Raw genomic sequence first — 19,805 nt, 5'->3', positions numbered from 1 at the left:
GTGTGCACCTAAGGATCCTTAAAATAAATACCAAGGTAAAATCCCTTTTTCCCTTCTAACCGTGTTTGACTCTTGATTTTAAGACCAGGAAAAGGCATCAATATTAACAAAGAGCCTCTTTCACTTCCCTTTTCCCACCTTTTTGTCCCAAAACAATAATCTTAGTAGAGAGAACTGAGCACCTTCCACGTGCACGTGGAACTCGTGCCAGGCCCTGCCCATGGGGTTGCTGGCCGTGCACTGGTACGTCCCCTCATCAGCCGCTGTCACTTGGTCGATCTTCAGGATCTTCCCAAAATTCTCTGTCTCTGGCTCGTCCTTGGGCATGTTCCCAGTGACCTTTACCCAGCTGAGATGAGGAGTTGGGCTGAGAACAAAGGAAAAAAACAAGATTTTGAGTTGAGTACAAGAAGCTGCTGTGATGCTTCACGTGGCAGAGCTGCTGGAGTTCACGCCTGGGGTTTGGGAGGTGTTTTTTAGAAGATTTTGAGCCCTTTTAAAACTCTGGGGCTACCTAAGGGTTATACCACACAGCTGCCTGCTCCTTGACCTGCAGAACCCCTGGGAGTGGGATTTTCACCAGGCCAAAGCACGAGGCTGCATTCCTTGGATGTGTCTTGGCATGGACAGCAGGAAAGGGGCTGGAGCTCATTCCATCCTCCTCCAAAAGGGCACCTGAGGACAGCCAAGGAGGGCCAGACTTCCTTGCAGGGCCTCCCCCCTGCCTGCCTCTTGGAGGTGGCCAAAATGCTCTTCCCATCCTCAGAAAGCGCCGACAGTGACACAGAACTGGGGACAGACGTCGTCTGCACGTCCCCAGCAGGGCTGGGTGACCCCGACACCGCACAGGACGCTTGGCCACAGTGCGAGAGCTGCTCCCTCCTGTGCCCATCTGTCCCTGTGGCTCAGTGCCCAGGCAGGAGGCACAGAGCCCCAGGTACCCAGAAATTGTGCTGTTCCACCAGCTCTGAGCACAGCCCTGCAAACATCCCATTATTCCCTGCAAGAGCCCTCATCCCGCTCTTGTCCCAAAGCCAGCTCCGTGCTGCACTGAGGCCGTGCCCTCCTGCCACTGCCACTGCTCAGGGTATAAATCTTCAAAAAATGACAGATTGGAAATGTCCTTAATTCCCTGTTTTGCAGCCGGGTGCCCCCGATCTGAGTTCCTTGAAATCCGCTTCTGTGGTCTGTGGGCATTTGGCAGCATGGGTTGGCAGAGATGTAGGCAAAGCTGATCATTTTTCTGCTGAAAATGGGAATTCTAGCAAATAAAAATAACATTTGGTTCTAGATGTTGCATTTTTGAAGGATTTCAATGAAAAGATGTGCTTGGTGATACGGCAAAGAAGTACTTTGTGTTCTTTCAAAAGTGACTACTTAAAAAAAACCCTTTTAGTTAAAAAATTAATTTTTAAACATTTTCTGGAAAAATTTTGAGTGAAACAAAAATACTTCTTTCTTTTCACCTTTTTCCAAAGGGACAGGAAGACTTTTCTGGCTTTCTCTTCTTGTATCTGATATTCATGCTTCCACATCAAAATTCCTATTTGAGTATTTCCAAGGTGATTTCCCTATTAAACCCCCTAAACACCCTCTAAAATCAGAGCTGTGGCTACAGGGAGGTTTGTGGGTTGGCAGATTTGCCTGATGGGGAGTGAATTAGATGAGGAAGTGTTGCAACAGGGAAGCAAAACTCACTGCAGATACCTGGAGTGAGTCCAACAGAGACAAGTAATGCACCTCCTTTCGGGAATGCCAACTCAGCTCCTCGCCAGCTTCCACCAGCAATGCCCTTCAAGCCCATATGGAAAAACAAAATACCCTAAACATGCTCAGGCAGATAAATATCCTGACTTTGGAATTTTATGGAGGGAATTGCAGAGCCTTTAATAGGAATTATCCCCGTGTGAAGCAGAGTCTGCAGCTCCACATCCAGCACGAGGGGCCGGTGATTTAAAGCTCTGCTCCACACAAAGCTCTGTCACAGCCAAACCAGAAGGACTCTGCTCTCACTGGGGGTTTAGTGGATGCACAGATTTTCTGTTTCTCTGGTGGCAGCTCCACTATTGCACTGACAGGCACATGGGAGAAACTGGGAAATTGGAAGAGCAAAGCAGGGCTCGTGTCTGAGTAAGTTGGAGCAGCAGGAAAAGGTCTGAGAAGGGAATCACAGCTTCTTGTGAGGGTGGCACTCAACATTTGTTATTTCCCATTCCTTTCCTTGCTTACCCTTAGTCTGCCCCGTGTTATTTACAACAAGGACAGAATTGTCCCGATTTCCCATCATAAAGCATCTATTTTACCCCTTCCCTATATTAATTCTTTCACTACCTGAAGGGAGTCAGCAAGGTAGAGAGTGATTATTTAAAAGAGCTTGGAGTGACAGGACAAGGGGGAATGTCTTCAGACTAAGAGAAGGTTTGGATGGGATATTAGGAAAAAACTCTTCCCTGTGAGGGTGGTGAGGCCCTGGAACGGGTTGCCCAGAGCAGCTGTAGCTGCCCCATCCCTGGAAGTTTCCAAGGTTTGAGGTTTGCCCTTTGCTGCTGGATTTAGCAGGATCAAACCAATACAGCTGATTCTGGTTCGCTGTACTCCTACAGAGCCATGGGTTTGTTCCTCGATGTTGCAAAATTATTAAAGGATCAGGGGCATGGATCACTGATAGAATTATAGGATCAACAGAAGAACTGTACAAGCAAGAGCCTGCAAGCGAAAGGCCTGTGTGAGAAAAACTGTCTGCATGAGAAAAATCCCTGTGTGAAAAACAGGCCTGGGAACAAGAAGGGAGTTTTGACGCGATGCAGCTGTGCAGATAAGATGTGCTGACCAGGAGAGAAGGAGGCTGAACTCTGAATTCTTTTAATCATAACATGACTGTAGAAGCTTGCCAATGTAAGTCCAATTATGTAGAAGTAGAAATGTGCTTTGATAAGTTTTAAGCCACTTAAGAGTTAACAAGCTGGTATACTATATTAACAAGCTGGTATACTGTATAAGTGCCTCTGGATTGCTAATAAACAGAGCTTGCTTTTATCAACCATATTGGTTTGGACTGCAATTTCTCTCCCTGCTGGAGTCCACGGACCTTTTTTTTTTTTCCCAACACCTCGATATCCTGTCCTTTATGAGGACACCATGGACTGAACGTCCTTTATGGAAATCCTGGATGCTGGGGAATGGACACAGCCAGGCTCCCACTCACACCTGAGCCAGCACCTCCTGCTGTAACCAAGATTGACGGTTCTTCCCTCAATGGCCCAACCATTCCTTAAAGCATGTCTTCTATCACATCACTCAAGAACTTTGCTCCCAAAAACCCGACATCTCACACCTGGAAAACTTTAAATAATTTTGAGCACTGAAGCAAAACTGAATTGGCAAAATTAGAACAGAAACTTTGCAGGTTGTGCACCAAAGCACAGAAGCTGATGCTGACGTTATTTAGTTTCTCAACATCTCAAAAGTAGCACTACTGAAAAAATTTCATTTTTTTTAATAGGACAGTACAAAGAATTCCATACTTACCATGCTATGGTTTTAATTACTTGTTTACAAGCTATAGCTATAACCAATACACCACTGTTGCATGTACTCTGTGCTGTTTTACAGGTACAAAAAGCTCTGCACAGGAGTTCAGTTTAAAACTGTTGCATAATTTGTAACATCCTTTTTTTTTTTTTTTTTGGCTCATTTCTCCCTCCAAAGGTGATTAAGTTTGTGCAGCATTTTCATTACTCACAGCCCTTCAGCAATACACTCGAGGAGCAGGACACCTCCCTTGATGACAGTGACTGATGAGCTACTGCCAGCAGATTCAGGAGGGATCAGCAGTTTGGGTTTCCTCTCCTTGATAAAATTTGCTGAAAGATAAAATAAAAGAGAAGTTAGGTGTGAAAGCTCAGAGCCTTTGCTTATCCTTCAATAATGCCACAAGCATCACTGCTGCCAGAAGGTTTTTTATTTATACACTTTGAGACTAATCCAGGATCTTTTATTTCTCCTGATAACAGTCAGAAGGGAGGTACAGTGATACCAACAGGCAGCAGTGCTGATGAAACCCCTTTTCCTACAGTTTTATATCCTGTTTTCCTAGGACTGGCCCTTCCTATCACCCCTCAGGCAGTCTGATCTCTCAGCTCCTGATCTTTACGTCCACACTACCTTTCTTCTGCATTGGCTCCATCATCTTTTAAACCTGAGGTGAAACCCCACCTTTCCTAACTTGAGCATCCCACAGAATCATCCCTCTTGCTCCAATTATTAAATCTACAGTAATGGAGATAGAATTTGCAAGGAAGACTGCAAAAATAATAAAACAAGATTGACCTGCATTTGATTCCAGCAGCCCATTTGTTCCAGCCTGCCAAACAAGGGCTTTAGGATGAAAAATGCAGGGTTCAGTGGCTGCCCAGTTATCACTATCGTAACAATTAGCACACTAATGAATCAGTCCCCAAATGGTGCTAGTTCTTCAAAAATAGCCAATTATGGATGCGTTGGTAAAAGACCACATAGATCTCTCTGAACCATTTTCTCATTTTTAATTTTAATTTCCCCTTGCTTTGCATCTCTACAAATCTGTGTCACAAGTGCCCTGAGCTGCAGCAGAACACGTTGGTGCCTCTGGACACGCTCAAACATTTCCCATCTGCCCTCCACCTCCTGCTGCCAAAGGCAGCCAGGCCCCCCTTCCCAGCAGGAGTTCAGACATCCCTTCGAGGGAAAAACTGCTTCTGGAGTGGCAGTCACGGTGCACAAGCCCTGCTTGTCCTGCTCCCAGGGCTCAGCTCCGTGGGCAAAGTTGGAGGAGTGATGAGTGCTCTGAGTTATCCATCCCAAAACACTCCAGGATAACCCCCTTTTTCAGAAACCTCAATGCTTGCCTGGCAAAAAAAGCTCCTTGAGGAAGTTAAAATTGAGCATTTAAAAAAAAAAGAGAAACTCTCCAAAGCAATTTAACCAAAGAAATGAAGAGTCAAGAGCTACAGACTCTACATTTCACATATCTGAAACAAAAGGAAGAATTGGGTGGAGAATTGCGGGAATAGCCACCATGCTGCCTGCATGGAGAGCAGGATATTTTCAGGATCTGCTCCACAGAGAGGGGCTCACAAAGCAACAGGAGATGGGAATCCCCAGGATGAGAAGTGCTTTGGTGTGCAGATGACACAGACAGGGCACCACACAGAGAGAACCACCCCCCATCTACACCGAGGTGATGGGGACAGCTGAGACAGGGCACCCAAAGCTCCATAAATCCACACCCTGAGCTCATCCTGGAGCAATGCAGCCCTGGGGTGACACGAATTTGGGGTGTCAAACCCTGGCTGACTCATCCCAGAGTCCTCTTAACAGCCAGGAAAAGATTTGGAGCATCCAGCTCTGGCTCCTGCTCTGAACTGATAACACCAAAACCCCAGGACATCAGCCTCCTTACTCCCACCTCCTTACAAAGCATGAATGCTCCTTTCTCAAGTGAAAAAACAACCTTTTTTATTAAAAACCCCGCAGATTGCTCTCAAAAACTACAAAGATGAGCCAATTGTCCTCCCTGGGCCACTTAAATCCATCCCATCGCAATCAAGAGGCTTTTGTGATGTGTTTTTTAGCAGCTCCCATTTCACCTCAGCCGGTGGAGTCTCAGTTCAAAGGCTAAAAACAGATGCATTCAACTCACCCTTAGTAACAGCAGCGTTAGGTGAGCCTGAGTCATTAGCATGCTTTACTGAAATAAATAAAAATGACAACCAAACAAACATGCAGGGTTGAGACAGAATCAAAAGAAACCACAAATCAACCAAAACAAAACCATGCCCCTCCCCACCCCCCAATTTCTGCCCCAAAAGAAAGGAAGAATGAAAAATATAAAGGAAAGCAACAGATGAGCAACAGAGCTTTGAAAATACAATGAGAATGCCTTAAAGTTATGTGTTACTCTGCAAAATACCCCATGGGTGATATAATCAGCATTTCATCCTCACTATCTACAGTAATAAAAATCACTAACTCCTAAGTATCCACTAAAGAGAAATGCTATAAAATTTATCCATTCTCTTGTTTTTTATTGCTTTTTTTCCCCTACCTATTTATTTTTAATGCAGTCCCTCACCATGCCCTTGGCACAGAGTGGAGTGGGCAATGTCAAGCTGAATTTACAGAACCCTTTCAGTTCATGCCTCTCATTTTTTCCTGGCCCAAGTCCTGTGGCTTTGCTGACAAGGTGGACACATTGAAGTGGGGTTTTGGGCCACTTCCAGGGCTACCAGCAGCCAAAACCCATCTCGTTTTTCTCTAATCTCTGTGTGCATGCGTGGGGGAGGGAACCCATTTGAAAAGCCATGAAGATGGTTTTAATTTGGATTTTTTTCTCACAATTATTACCCCAAGATATGATCTAAGCAAGCACTGAGACACACAATGCCACTTTTAATCCTATATCTTCTTATCCCAGCAAGAAAACTCTCAAAAATCACATATTAAATATGAGGGTTTCATTCACAAAGACAAAATTCTCCTTGGCTTTCTGGGCTGCGTAGGCCCGAAAGATCAGAATTTTTAATGAACAACAGAAATCTTCAATTCCCTACACATCATTTCATCGAGGGACTGGAAAACACCTCTTGTGCCACCACTGATGCTCCAGGCTGCCTGGAAAAACCCGGGAAGCATCGTCCTTCCAACCTCACTGCTGCAGCTGCACCAAACCAGACCTTGCCCAGGGTGGGGGCAGCCACCAAGTCCTCAAAAGCCAGTGAAGTCCCATTCCTGGGGCGCCTGCTGCACTCAAGAGCAGCAGATTTCCCTAATTCAGCCTTGGCTTTTGCTGTGGGGACAGCAGGAGGAAGGACAGGGCGCTTTTGGGCTCTGACAGCTGCAAGAAGCTTTTCTCAGTGAAACATAGCCCGAAGAACGAGGTTAATAATGCAGGAAATAAACCCAGCACCGTGCCCTTTGTGCAGAGAGGCTCCCCTCAGAGAGCCAGGGCACCCATGTGCACGCACTGCTGCCTGGGGAGCTCAGGAAACAAGAGCCAACAAACAGCTCAGACCCACACTTACACCGGGAAACCCTCAGCGTCATCGGCATTTTCTGCACGATGGTTCTGAGCCTTGGGAAGGCTGCAAAGCAGCAATAGTCACTCCTGCTGTCGCTTTCTTCCACGTTGGCGAAGTAGAGGTCTCCCTTCAGGCTCATGGAGACCCTTTCATCTTGTGGGATGTGCTGCAAATCTGGCAAGGAAAGATAATTGTGAGGTGGGAATGACACGGAGCTGTTTCACCAAAGTGGCTCTGAATGCTCCCCTCATGTGCTTCCTTCCAGATACACCCAGAGAATGAAACTCCAAAAGGAAAGAGGCAGAAAATCCAGCAGAACCGATGGGTTATTTACCAATATTCAGTAGACAAGTGATAAAAGATATTTTTTATATAATAATATATATCTTATAATAATAACTGCTAAGGAAAAATTGATATTAAAACCCCCGAGTTATTTTGCTTCCCAAAAGCCAGAAATTCCTGCAGAACACAAACACTGCAGAATAACAGGACAGAAACCCACAACAAGGAACTAATTATATAAACCTGGTGGATTATTTTTCCTTTACTATCACAAATCAATCATTAATTTATGGAAAGAGAAAAACAATAATGAGAGAAATAACATATTGACAGGTGATCTCCTCCCTCCTGTAACTGCAGGACTCCTCATCACTTACCAATATATACATTTTTTGGTATCTCGTATTTAATGAGATGTTGTGTCAATGCACTCTACAATTTAACTTTGGTTCGTGCAAAGTCACATCTCCATCCTTTGCTTTTCAGTTTTATTCTTCAATATCCAGATATTCCTCCCAAGGACTTGCACAATGACCAATCCCATCCACGATGAACCTGCAATGAAACTGCTCGGGAAGACAAATGCTTCGAGCCCCCTTGTCTGAATTGTGTAAAAAACATTTACTCACCAATATTCATCCAGTAGATATGCAAAGGGGGGATGCCTTTTGGGGGGTTGCAGTGCAGTATCACAGAATCTCCATGCTCCACATCCAGAGGCTCGATTTTTTCTTTGGGGAATTTTGGTACACCTGCACAAAAAAGCAAAGAAATTCCTCTTTTATTGGTACTTTTGAAATTTTGCCTTTTGCTTCCCCCTTGATAGAGTTTTAATGAAATATTTACCTTTACATCATCCTTTGCATTCTCTGCCTTTAATACATATTTTAATTTACAAAGAGGCACAAAGTAATGATGAGTTTTACTCAGAGTAGGAAATTCCTGCATTCTGGGACACTCAGAGCTGGAATCCCTTCATTCACAAAGTTCTTGGACCATCCTGTGCAGAGCCAGGCACCGAATGGCGATGTTCAACACTTGTTTGTGATGTCCTGTGCTTTGCTTTGGCTTTAGTTTAATGCATTGCTTTTCAAACTCTTTCTTTAGCTCCTTTGTGCTGTCTGGAAGGGAAAACTCAAGGCCACAGAGTCCCTAAAGACAAGCCTGGCACAGAGGGCTGTGCACTGATGGGGCCCCAGATGCTCCCAGGAGATCAGAAACCAGCCTGGGAGTGTGGAATGTTCTGGGAAGCCTTGGATAAAACATGGTTCCCAAGGATCCACTGCAAGTCACTGCAGGTGAGGACAGACATCAGGCAGCTGCTCCACCTCGTGCCTGGAGCTGTCCCAGCTCTTCTCCATCTCCAGGATCAGAGGAAGGCTGGTGTGAAGCCTCTGTCCCCTCCTCATGACCTCAGGTGTGGAAGCTCAGCCGTGGATTCCTGCAGGCTCGGGGTGCAGGGACAGGCTTGCCACAAGCTCACACAGGGCTGCACCAGGGCTGCTCTAGCTGGGCTTAAATATAGGTTAAATCATTAATGGATCGATGTTTAATCACCCACAGCACCTGATGCCAGCTTTTTGTTCAAAGCCTGGTCCATGCTTGGCAAACCTGGGCAACCTTGGATTCCCAAAATGCCACTGGAGCTCGTCCGAGAAAATGGGGAGCAGAGCTGGGCTGGAGCCCACCCCAGACCAAGGGAGGCTCAGCTCAGAGGTGATCACAGAGAAACCCCAGCCTGCAAAACGCAACCACTCCTCGAAGGAACTGAGCTAAGGCAGTTTCAGGGCTGACGTCGCCTCCTGCTTTCATTTCAGGCAGGTTCAAACTGGCCGAAGTTTCACTTCAGAGCAGCATCAACCAGCAAAATGAGCAGCAATTAAACAGCAAAGGATGGAGAATGTCCTGGCTGTGCAGAGTCAAACTGGCACAGCAAGCATCACCTTCCTGGTGCCCGAGTCATGACAGGGAGCTCGGGGAGCAGCTCCACAACCTGAGACATCAGTGGTCCAGCAGGGAATCTGGGCACCACAGTGCAGGAGGCAAAGGAGAGGGGGAGAAATGCAGGGACAGGACTCTGAGGACACTTTACACATCTCAGGATTAGTAAACATGAAAAGAAGCAATCACTCCAGTGCTGATTGCCTGAATGCAGACTCTGCAGAGATTTGATCTCCAGGAGGGTTATTAATAAGTTAGGAATTCTTAGGAGAGGCAAAATGCAGCTAATGAGCATCACCCACCTTGTAGGTGAAATTTCAGGTTAGAAAAAAAGAGCTGCATATTCATATCCAGTACATGGAAAATACATCTGCTGACTGCAGAGGTGGAATATTTTCCAGTAGGAAAAAGCCAATTTCTTGATCTAAAGCTTGTTTATTCCCCAAAGCATGTCACTCACAACAAAACTTTAAGTAAGCTGGATCAGGTGAAGGATAAGGGATTTCTGACCAAACCAAAGAGACCAGCAAATGGACTAATATGGGATCACTTATCTAGGGCATTGGCACCCCTTGTTGAAACCCATTTTTTGCCTCATTTAGCACAACCAGATCTGGGTATCCGATATCCCAGCTGGGTGCTGTAACCACGGGGCTTCTCAGTGCATTTCTGTGGCCAGTAATTAACAGGATTATACAGAAATACAGTGAGTCCCACCAGGAAAGTGACAAGTCATGGTGCTGGTGGCATTAGCTGGCAGCACAGACGTTCATCTCCAACACAGAGCCCAGATGTTGGCAGCTGGACTTCACTGGGGGAAGCAGCAATTTGACCCCAAATGTCCTCCACCTCCAACAAGTATTTGCACCACAGGTGATCAGGGCTTTTAGCTCCTTCCATGCTGTTTTTTCTTTTTGCTTAGTTCACCATGGAAAGCATTGGAAAACTTTGATTTTCCTCCTCGTAATGGATAAATTTGAGTGACTTAATCCTTGAAGCTTTGCAGGAGATGAAAACTCTTGATAAATTCCTGAGGCAAACCTTCTGACAAGCACAAGTTTTTTTTGCTGGGGTCCCACTGGTCTCAAAGACTAGAAAAATACCTGCTTCTGAATTCCGATTTACTAAAAATAAAAAGCTTCTGTCACATTAGACTTTGGATTCTGTACATCAATCTTCAGTACATCTATGCAGGCAATATTTTGGATTTTTTTGCAGTGCTCCTATGTTCTAATTAGTGGATATTCCAGAATCAATCACCACTAATTTGTGGCTGATCACAGAAGCTCTCGCAGCTGAGCTAAACTCAGAAGCATTGCACAAAATTAATTGTGCTGTGGAAGTGTTTAATACTGTACAGAGCTCTCAGTGCAGCACATGGCCACTGAAAAATCCAGCTGATGGCTCTGTAGTGACAGCACTAAAAGGGTCACATCAATCTTCCATGAATTCCCCACACAGGGGTGTGACAGAGAATCCAGCACAGCTCTGGGGGAGAACAGTGGGCTTTAGTGGCTCTGAGAAAGGCTGAGGGGCCAGGAGGGCTCTCACCACACAAAAATCCCTTGGTGTGCGTGTGGAACAGCCATGGGGCAGATGGAAACCTGCACTCCCAACTCCTGCTATGGAGAATCTCCTAAAATACCGCCCTGACACCTCTTAAAATACTCCTGGGAAAGGCTTTGCTGACCAAGGTTTTTCTCCTGACAAGGCTGCACTCCAAAAACCAGAATTAAAGTGCTCTGACAGTGTGTGAACCATGGAGATGGAAGATTATCAGTGGCCAGAGTCATTTGTGCAAGGAGCCAGGATCTGCTTAATCCCTGGGGTGACTCAGAGTTTAATGACTGAGCTGTGCTTGAGACCAGGCTGAAGCACCACTGGCAGATTAGGGGGGCTGGGAGAAAATCCAGAAAGGAGCCTGAGTCTCTCTTCCTCATCCCTTCAGAAAATGCAGCTTCTCAACCTAAAGCAAACAGGAGGGAGACCAATACAGTGCAACACAAAGGATTAATTTGAATTTAGAATTCAATTTAATTTGAATTTAGAGATTCAGAAATACAGCAAGCAGAGCTGGGAACCCCAGTCCCCAGCATTGCTCCAGATTTACTCAGGGATCCAGTTAGGACACCTTGTCCTACAGCTCAGTTTTTGTCCTACTGCTGATTACAGTGACTTCACACTAAAATTGCATCAATTATGGCAATTTATTCCAGTTTATGTGAGAATGGAGCACGTTCCAGCTGGTATTTTACATGTTTTGGGGTCAAGTGTGGAGAAATTGAACAAAGGAAAACCATTTCTCCAGGCAACTTGTCCTTGAGATCCCTGTGTCTTGTTTTTATCAATATCAGGTGTAAAATGGGAGTGAATTCAGGATGGTAAATCAGCACTTAGCAAATATATTGTGAAATTATTGTAGAAAAACATCACTGTAACCCAGGTCTGGCTTTATAGCCTTTGCTGTTGTTTCTGCTGGAGATGTCCTGGCATAGAGGAGAGCTCAGCCTGACCCATCATGGGTATTCTCATATTTTTCCTTACAAATAAACCCTTAAAGGATGTAAAAGTGAGACCAAGCAGAAATAGTCAAGGAATTTCTATAACCTCAAAATTTCCAGCTCCTTAGACACTTTAATTAGCATTTAATTATGATTTTTTTATACAGATCTGTATCTTGTACGGCAAACAGCCCAAAATATCAAGGAATCTTAACCACGACTTTCCGTCCCTGATCTTGAGCTGCACTGAGTGAAGCTTGGGAAGCTTCCAGGGCTCATCTCCGTGCCTCAATTGATATTCTGACCCAGGAGCAGGAGCAGTAGTTGAATCTGTGATTTCCATTACATCCTTTGAACTCTTTATGAGATATGATCCTGCTTGTTTATGGATTTTTTAATTGCTGCCTTAAGTTGAAAAAGTTAGCAAAGCCTGGCTGTCAGGAAGAGCGTGGCTGGGAGTCCACTCGCTCCCAAAGGTGTGGAATGGAATCAGTGACAGCTGTTTCTGCATGAATCTCTGTTACCTTTTCAAAATGATGGCCACAGGCAAGGATCAGAGTGAAACCAAGGATTTAGGAGGCCAGAAAAGCTGCCACAGGTAAAGGGTGGCTTAGGAGGCAAGAGGGTTAAATTTCAGTCCCATCACCTGCAAAGACTCGGTAAATTGCTCTCTTTTGTTTTCTCTTCCATAAAGGTTACACCAAAGCCTTCCTGAAACTGGGATGGCCTACTTCATCAGCTCAGTATCTTTTACTGATTTCAGGATATTCACACCTGAGTGTTCGAATATCAACTTAGGTCCTGCTTTCTTTAGGAATTCTTGCACTAACGTCACTGGCAGAGCAAAGCCTGCCACGGGATAATTCTCCATTCAGCCAATATTTCCATCCTCAGGTCTCTGGTCTTCTGGAGCAGCAGCTTTAGAAAAACCGAGCATAAATCTTAACTCAGTCTGTCATGAAGAGTCTTTTACAGCAGAGTTAATTAAAGAAGTTTAAACTGTACTTCTTCTCCTTCCTCTGGCATTGGGCCTGCTCACTAATTCAAGCAGCAGATTCCCGAAATGCTGGAGGAGGGGAGCTGAAGTCTGTGTTCTCACCATTTAAATTCATTTTCATGCTGAATGTATCTTGTAACAATCTGGCCTTTGTTAGAGCTGCAAACACATCGAGATCCTCAGAGCCCATTCTTCCCCTCTCCTTAATGTCATCCTGCATAGGGGAGGTGGGGTATTTTCATTATGTAGGTGAGATTTAATGATCATTTCTGCTGACATTTCTATTGCTTCCCTGGAATGACTACTGTGAGTAAACAGTCTTTTGTTCTCCTTTTCAGCAGCAACCTCACAGACCCAGTCTTCTGCTTCTGCAGTGGAAATGTAATTTATGAAAGAAACTGCCCTGCTCTGCTGGGATTTTCTTCCCTTCCCTGGCACGGTGACTTTGCCAAGGAGCTTTACATCTGACTTGAATACAGCTGGCACAGCTCTGCCACCTCTGCATCATTATCATGAATGCAGGGAGTGATCTCACATGTACCAGTCTCTGCTTCAAAACCTGGGGGTGAATAGAGGTAATTTATCCCCAGCCCCTCTGTGGCAGGGCCTGATTTACAGCGGATCTGTGCACCAGCAGCTCTTTCACTGGGGCACAGTTGTGGAGCATCCAGCACTTTAGAAAATCAAAGGTGCCTTCTACTCCTCTCTGAATCCTGATTTAATTTGCAGCATCTACACTGCACCAGTAAATGAAAGGACTGATGGCAGAAGAGTTCTAATAACAGCAATTGTGCTTTAAAAGATGTGTGAGTTGGGTAAATCCCTCTAATGCATTATCTGTACCATGAATTTATTTGCTGGGTTAAGGACTTTGCATATATTAGCACTAAAATTCCTCTTGCTTTTGAGAACGACCATGTTCACAACCTCTCCATGAATTTGTTGCCATCCACTCCGGCAATATTTGATATCTACTTAAGCTACTCTAGACTGTTTTTCATTAAAAGCAAAAAATCTCTTCCTGAATACAGATTCAATAATCCCAAATACAGACATCAACTCCTTGTTTTCCATTTTAAGCATCTTTTTTAGTTCAGTAGCAATGGAGTATCAGAATATTCCGCTGCTGGAGGTACAAACATGACACTGAGCACTTTAACTCCTCTGAAATGTAATGAGTGTGACATTTTGCTTAAGAGAGGTTGTAGTAACCCCACTGCCCTGGGGAGACTTCAAAATTAAAAACTATGTCCTGCATAAAGTTTAACTGCATGACTCTCCTGTCCCTGCCTGAAACTCCAGCTGCCACCAGCTGCCCTGTCCTACCTGTGCAGCCAACAGCTCAATAAACCTCAACTTGCTGTCCTAAAATCTCGTGCAGCTCTCCTCCACTCTGGAATGCTCTTCCCTTAAAACAACTGCATGGTAGTGGAGGCTAAACCACAGAGCAACACCTGGAATCCTGCTAATTCCTCACCAAACACCAAGTTCTGACATCAGGGATTACTGTGCCCTACACTGCAACATGAAATAGATTTCCCAAGGGGGAAAAAAAACCAAAAAAACAGTCCATAAAACTGGATGGAAGGGAAAGAAGGCATGTCTTTCATGAGGAGCACTCATAAAATACATTTACATGGCATCCTCAGCAGCTCCCTCCCAGGAACTCTCCCAGCCCTTGCAATGTCCTGTTTTCACTGTGGCCACAGCACCATGACTCTCCCAGCCCTGGCTATGCCTTGAATGCTTCTCAGGATTATTTCCTATGCTGAAGACAGGACAAAAATGTTTATTCAGGTTTCTCACAGCCCATTTCATCTGCACTGATCTGCCACAAGTGGGTTTTGTACAAAGCAGCCAGCTCCTGGCACTGTGGGGGTGAGAAGGCTGCGGATATAACTCCTGCCACAAGGATTCCACCTGAGCATGGAGATGTCAGATATTTGGTAACAAAATACCGTAGGAGCTTGGAAATGCAGGATCTAATCTGAAAAAATTCCACTGCACTGCTGCTTCTCTTCTCCATCTCTGCCACTGAACTGCATCATAAAACCTGCTTCAGGTTCTCACCCTGCTCCCAAGTTTCTTGTCCTCCCACTGGGAAGATTCTGCTTCAAATTTTCCTCTCCTAATTTCATATGTTTCAATCCTGAATTTAGGACCAAAATGAGTGTTCATCTCTCAAACTACAAGGATTTAAAGGATTGGTACAGACCAGCTCTATCAGCTCTGGGACATGGTTTAGTGTTGGACCTGGCAGGGCTGGGTTAAGGGCTGGACTCGATCTTAAGAAGTCTTTGCCAACCTTAATGATTCTTTGACTCTATTCATAAATTTCATCCCACTTCTACAAACCTGGTCCTTCATCCCTAATTTCCCCCTCTGCCCTTCCTCTGTGCTAATGGTGGAAGCACAAATTTCTAGGATCAGTAATTTTCCCTGCTTTATTTTAAAGCTTGTTTTCCATTCAGTTCCAGGGCTTTATTATTCTCCCCATCAGTATTTATCCCAAACCCTGAATGCTGCTGACATCAGATTAATGAACTCACATCTGATCAAATCACTTCCCCTGGAGCTTTCAAACATTTGCATCTGTTGCTATTTTACAGTAATAACCTGTGGGAGCTGATAGTGCAGTGGTCTGAAACCTTGCATCCAGATTTGGTTTCTCTCCTCAAAACCAGGAACTAAATTAAATCATTCCAGGGAGAAAATACAACTTTTTCCTTTGAATATTCACTGAACAACAAACAACTCATGTCTTACCATACACCACCTTAGGGACTGGTTCTTTCCCATTTATTTTGAGGAAAGACAGTTCTCATCTTAATAATAAAAATAACAATTATAAATTCAAACCAAAAGTAGAAGCCCTTACTTGGAACAATCAGCTCAATTTCTTCTGACATGGCAGTTCCCAGCATGTTGGATGCAAAGCAGCGATATTTCCCTTGGAAATTGTTGATGATTCCCCGGTTTTGGATCACAAAAGTTCCAGAGTTGTTAGATGTAACTATCCTTGGATCAGATGATAAATCAAATGGTTTTCCATCCTTAGTCCAGTTAAAGCTGAAAAATAATAGAGATGTTATAATGGGCAGGCCCCAGAACAGCATTCTGGTACTAAACCACGGGTGAACGTGGGGCCAAGAGGGTTTTATCAAACAAAAAGGAAAAAGTCCACGTAAGAGGAGAGAGTTGAGTGGCACAGTGAGCACTGTGCTCCTCTGCCTCGTGCTGGCTCTTGGGCACATCTCTCCTTCCACACACTTTGCTTTTGGACAACTGGCTGTGACAAGAGACATGAGCATGGAGCGCAGGGCAAGGACAGCGATGAACAGATCTGGGAACGCCAGGGCCACACGCTGATAGAACCTGGAGGCTTGCAAAGGCTGTGGCTGTGGTGGAATTGCTGCTTTGGAATGGCAAAGATCCACAAGAGCTTCTCCCACCCTCCACCATGGCTGAACCAGAAGAAATGGAGATGATTCCACGGAGTTTCTCCTTGCCATAGAACCATTTGTAGTTTTGATGCTGCTGGGGGGTGATTTTGATGAATGCTGAAGCATTTGTCACATCTTCTGGACCTGCAATTCTCAGAGGGACTGAAATTTTAAACTGATTTAAATCTGAACTGATTTAAAATCAGACAGGTGGAAGTTACACATCAATTTGGTGGAATATGTACCCTTTTTGTTTGGGTTGTTTGTTTTTTTTTTAAGAGCATTGTTTTAAGAGAATAAATTAATGTCAGCAAAACTGTTGTTTTGGCACTTCACCAGTCTTGGCAAAACTGCCTTGCTCCAGGATGGAGGGAATATGGGATCCCTTCACCCAACAGGCACTCTCACATCGTTTAAATACACCAGGAAACTTTTCATTGATGCACTGACCAACAGTGGAACAAAGGGAATTTGTTATCACGCTACAAATCCCCGTTCAGAGCTCAATTAAAAATTACCAAATCATCTTGATATAAATAAAAGAATGCCCTTTTGAAGTTTAAATTGTGTTGCAGAGAAAGAAGGGAAGGATTAAAGAGAAAAAATGATGTAAAAACCAGCTATTAATTTAGCCCAAACACCATTCAGTGGTGAAAGCCTCAGGAGGAGCTTTTACTGTGTTATTATTACACTCTTGTTAATCACATTTTCATTAAAAATCTTCCTCTTTTCCACACTGGTGTAAACTGCATAGAGCTTGTCTTTGGCTATTTATTTCAATAACTCCTTATGTGTCTCTCTGTACCACTGCCACGGCCCTGCTGATGTTAGGAACAGACAAGACATCTGATAAAATGCAAATGTGGGGTTTGAATACACAGTTCCATGTGTTTGGGATTTTTAGGGTTGCTGTGGAAGAGGCAGAGGAGCAGCTGGGCCCCTTAGGTTACCATGACCCAGCTCATCTTTTGCAGCACAACCCCGACAAGATTGTTTTTTAAATCATGAGCTGAATTTGGCACGTGCCACAGAAATGAAACATCCCCCAGCAAGGAAAACCATGTTGATACCTATTCACAGGGCAAGTGGAAGTGATAGAGCAACAAAAGCTGAATGGCCTGAATGGAAAGCCAAACCTTCACCCCGCTGAGGATGATGAGCAGCTTATTGTGCAGCAGCTCCTGACAGCCACAGCAATGTTTGGCAAAGTTAAAAGCAAGCTTGGCTTCTGTTTGCTTCTCCAAGCAGTACTCACGTGGGCTGGGGGTTTCCTCTGGCTTCACATTTAATGGTGAAGTCCTCGTCAAAGGGGTAGGCAACCTGGGTGTGGGATTGCTCCGTGATTGTTGGGAGCTGGGAAACTGAACACAAGGAGGAATCGGGTTAAAAGGCCATTCCAGCCAAACTGAGCTCCCCTTGAGTGGAGAAGGACAATGGCAGGATTGCCTTGTTCCTGCACAAAGTGAGGCTTGCCTTGGGAAAAAGAGGAGCATCACCCCCCTGGCATGGATAATACTGTCTGCTCCCCAAAATGATCACTGTCACTGCCTCAGCAGCCAAGGAAAGGCCTGGCAGAGGGACAGTGCCCACCCTCATTGCCCTCCCAACCCAGCCAGGGCAGAGGGGAGCTGGGACCACGCCAGAGCTAAAGCCGAAGCCCGGCGCTGTGGACTGGCAAATTTATTCCTAGGTGGAGTCAGCACCTGGATTTAAGCCAGACACAGATGCACACACATGGATTAGCAAACTGCTGCCTCCATCCTGGATAAAACCACCCGGAAAAGGCACGGACTGCAAGGCTGGTTTAACACCCACCCCGGGGCGCAGCCACACGGCCACACAAGGAGGCTGCACTAACTTTTCCTTCTTTCTGACGGAATTAAAATGTTGCAAAAGCCACGTGTAACAGGAAGGAGAATGCTCCCTGCAGTGGAGCTGGGGATAATAGGATCATCCCATTGTTATCAACAGCCAGGAAGAGAATTAACAGGCTCTTTGGGTGCTGCTTTAAGTCCCAGGAGCTCAGAGCTGAAGTGAAATGTGGTGCCTTGTCATATCATGTGGTCTCAAAGCTGAACACTTCTAAGCCCACCAGCTTCACTGATCAGAAACAACTCTTTCTATTAAAATATAAAATGCTTCATTAGAGCTAATTAAGGTTTAGGTGGTTCCCTGGGGTAGGTTCATAAAAGCAGTGGATGCCCAGAGAGTTTGTCCTGCACTTTACATCACAGCCCCACTTTGGCTTTATTGAAACTCAAGGAGCCACTGCAGCACCTTCCTGAAAACAAAAACAAAAAAACCTCTACTTTCCAATGCAAATTTGGATAGTTTTACAAAAATATCCTATAAACTGGCTTGGTTGGCTTCCTCTTTTAAGGGCTATTGGCAGGCTCCAGAGTGCTAAGAGCTCATGGCAGACCCACAGGATGCCCTGAAACTGGTCTGTGTCCTACTCTGAGACCTGAAAACAGCCTAAATTTCTTATTCTTTAAGTTTACTTATTTGTTTTTCCTCACAGTAATTCGTAAGCTCCAATATTGTTGAGTTTTGCTTTGTTGGGGCTTTTTTTGCCACCAAAACAACAAAGCAAACTGTCGTTGTCAACCCTCCTGGTCCATTTATGTCTGAAAAATGCAAAGCTCGGGAGGTCTGGGCTGTACTCCAGGCAGAGGGGTCCCCTGGCTTTCCTTGGATTGCTCCCTGTGAGCCTCATCCTGTATTTTACACGTGTCCTGGAAGCTCATGATCCATGTAAAACAAGCAGTTTGAATTCATCCCAGGCGGCGAGGGACGGAGGAGCTGCTCCCCGGAGCAGCCCACGGAGTGTGAAATCCTTCTCTGGGGACCAACATTTGCCCGGAGACATCCACCTGCTCCTTTCCCAGGCTGGAATGGCAGGTTGCACGACACGTAAGGAGGGATAAATGCACATCAAACAAGCTTCAGGGGGATTCAGAGCCAAAATGAGGAATTTAAGTGAAGGCCAAACCCAAACCCTCGGAGCTAAGCGTTGTGTTGGATGGCAAACACCAGATAGATGTTGTTAGACAACTTTACTGCTCCATTTAAGCAGGCCCAAACAGGACAGCTCAGTTCTTTATTGGCCCCAAATTTCCCAAAGGCCACATTGTGGCAAGATTAAATTCCAAATGGAACACAACTGGAAAGGAGGATTTAATATTTTTCCTTCAGGGAGAGCTGTAAAGGAATACCAAACAAAACAGCAAAGTGCACAGCAAATAGCTACAACTCACCTGATAATGGTATTTCAATAGCTGCTGCCAAACTCAATACAAAGAAAAACAGGCATATGGTGATGCCTCTTGTGCTTAATAGCATCTCCATCACTCTTCTGTAAACAAGGAGTCCAAACAGAATGAGAGATACCTTATGCTTCCGCTCACTGTCACTTCAAATCAGGCACAGAGATGTGAAAGTGGGAGTCTAGTGAGGAGAACAAACAGCAATATTAGCCTGCAATACCAACTTGGGTCTGACAAGGTTATAAAATTAAAGCAATGCTTCAGATTTCCAGCTAAATTGCACTAAATGGTCCAATTTCCTCTCCCCCCATACC

The 19,805-nt window shown here is 44.9% G+C and overlaps 1 protein-coding gene across 1 annotated transcript in view; it reads right to left on the bottom strand.

The window, feature by feature from the left end:
- CHL1 (cell adhesion molecule L1 like) overlaps positions 1-19,573 on the bottom strand; it is a gene marked incomplete at both ends in the record, with an annotated part of 50,271 nt that extends 30,698 nt beyond the window's left edge. The window contains 8 exons of the mRNA XM_082289056.1: positions 183-367; positions 3,743-3,863; positions 5,681-5,728; positions 7,062-7,232; positions 7,973-8,095; positions 15,661-15,851; positions 17,481-17,586; positions 19,483-19,573. Coding sequence (XP_082145182.1) covers positions 183-367; positions 3,743-3,863; positions 5,681-5,728; positions 7,062-7,232; positions 7,973-8,095; positions 15,661-15,851; positions 17,481-17,586; positions 19,483-19,573 — 1,036 coding nt within the window. The remainder of the gene's footprint in view (positions 1-182; positions 368-3,742; positions 3,864-5,680; positions 5,729-7,061; positions 7,233-7,972; positions 8,096-15,660; positions 15,852-17,480; positions 17,587-19,482) is intronic.
- Between the last annotated feature and the right edge of the window lie 232 nt (positions 19,574-19,805).

Source organism: Coloeus monedula, assembly GCF_965178545.1.
Source record: "Coloeus monedula genome assembly, chromosome: 11".
NCBI classification, from domain to species: domain Eukaryota; kingdom Metazoa; phylum Chordata; class Aves; order Passeriformes; family Corvidae; genus Coloeus; species Coloeus monedula.
This window is presented reverse-complemented; position numbering and strand designations above follow the sequence as displayed.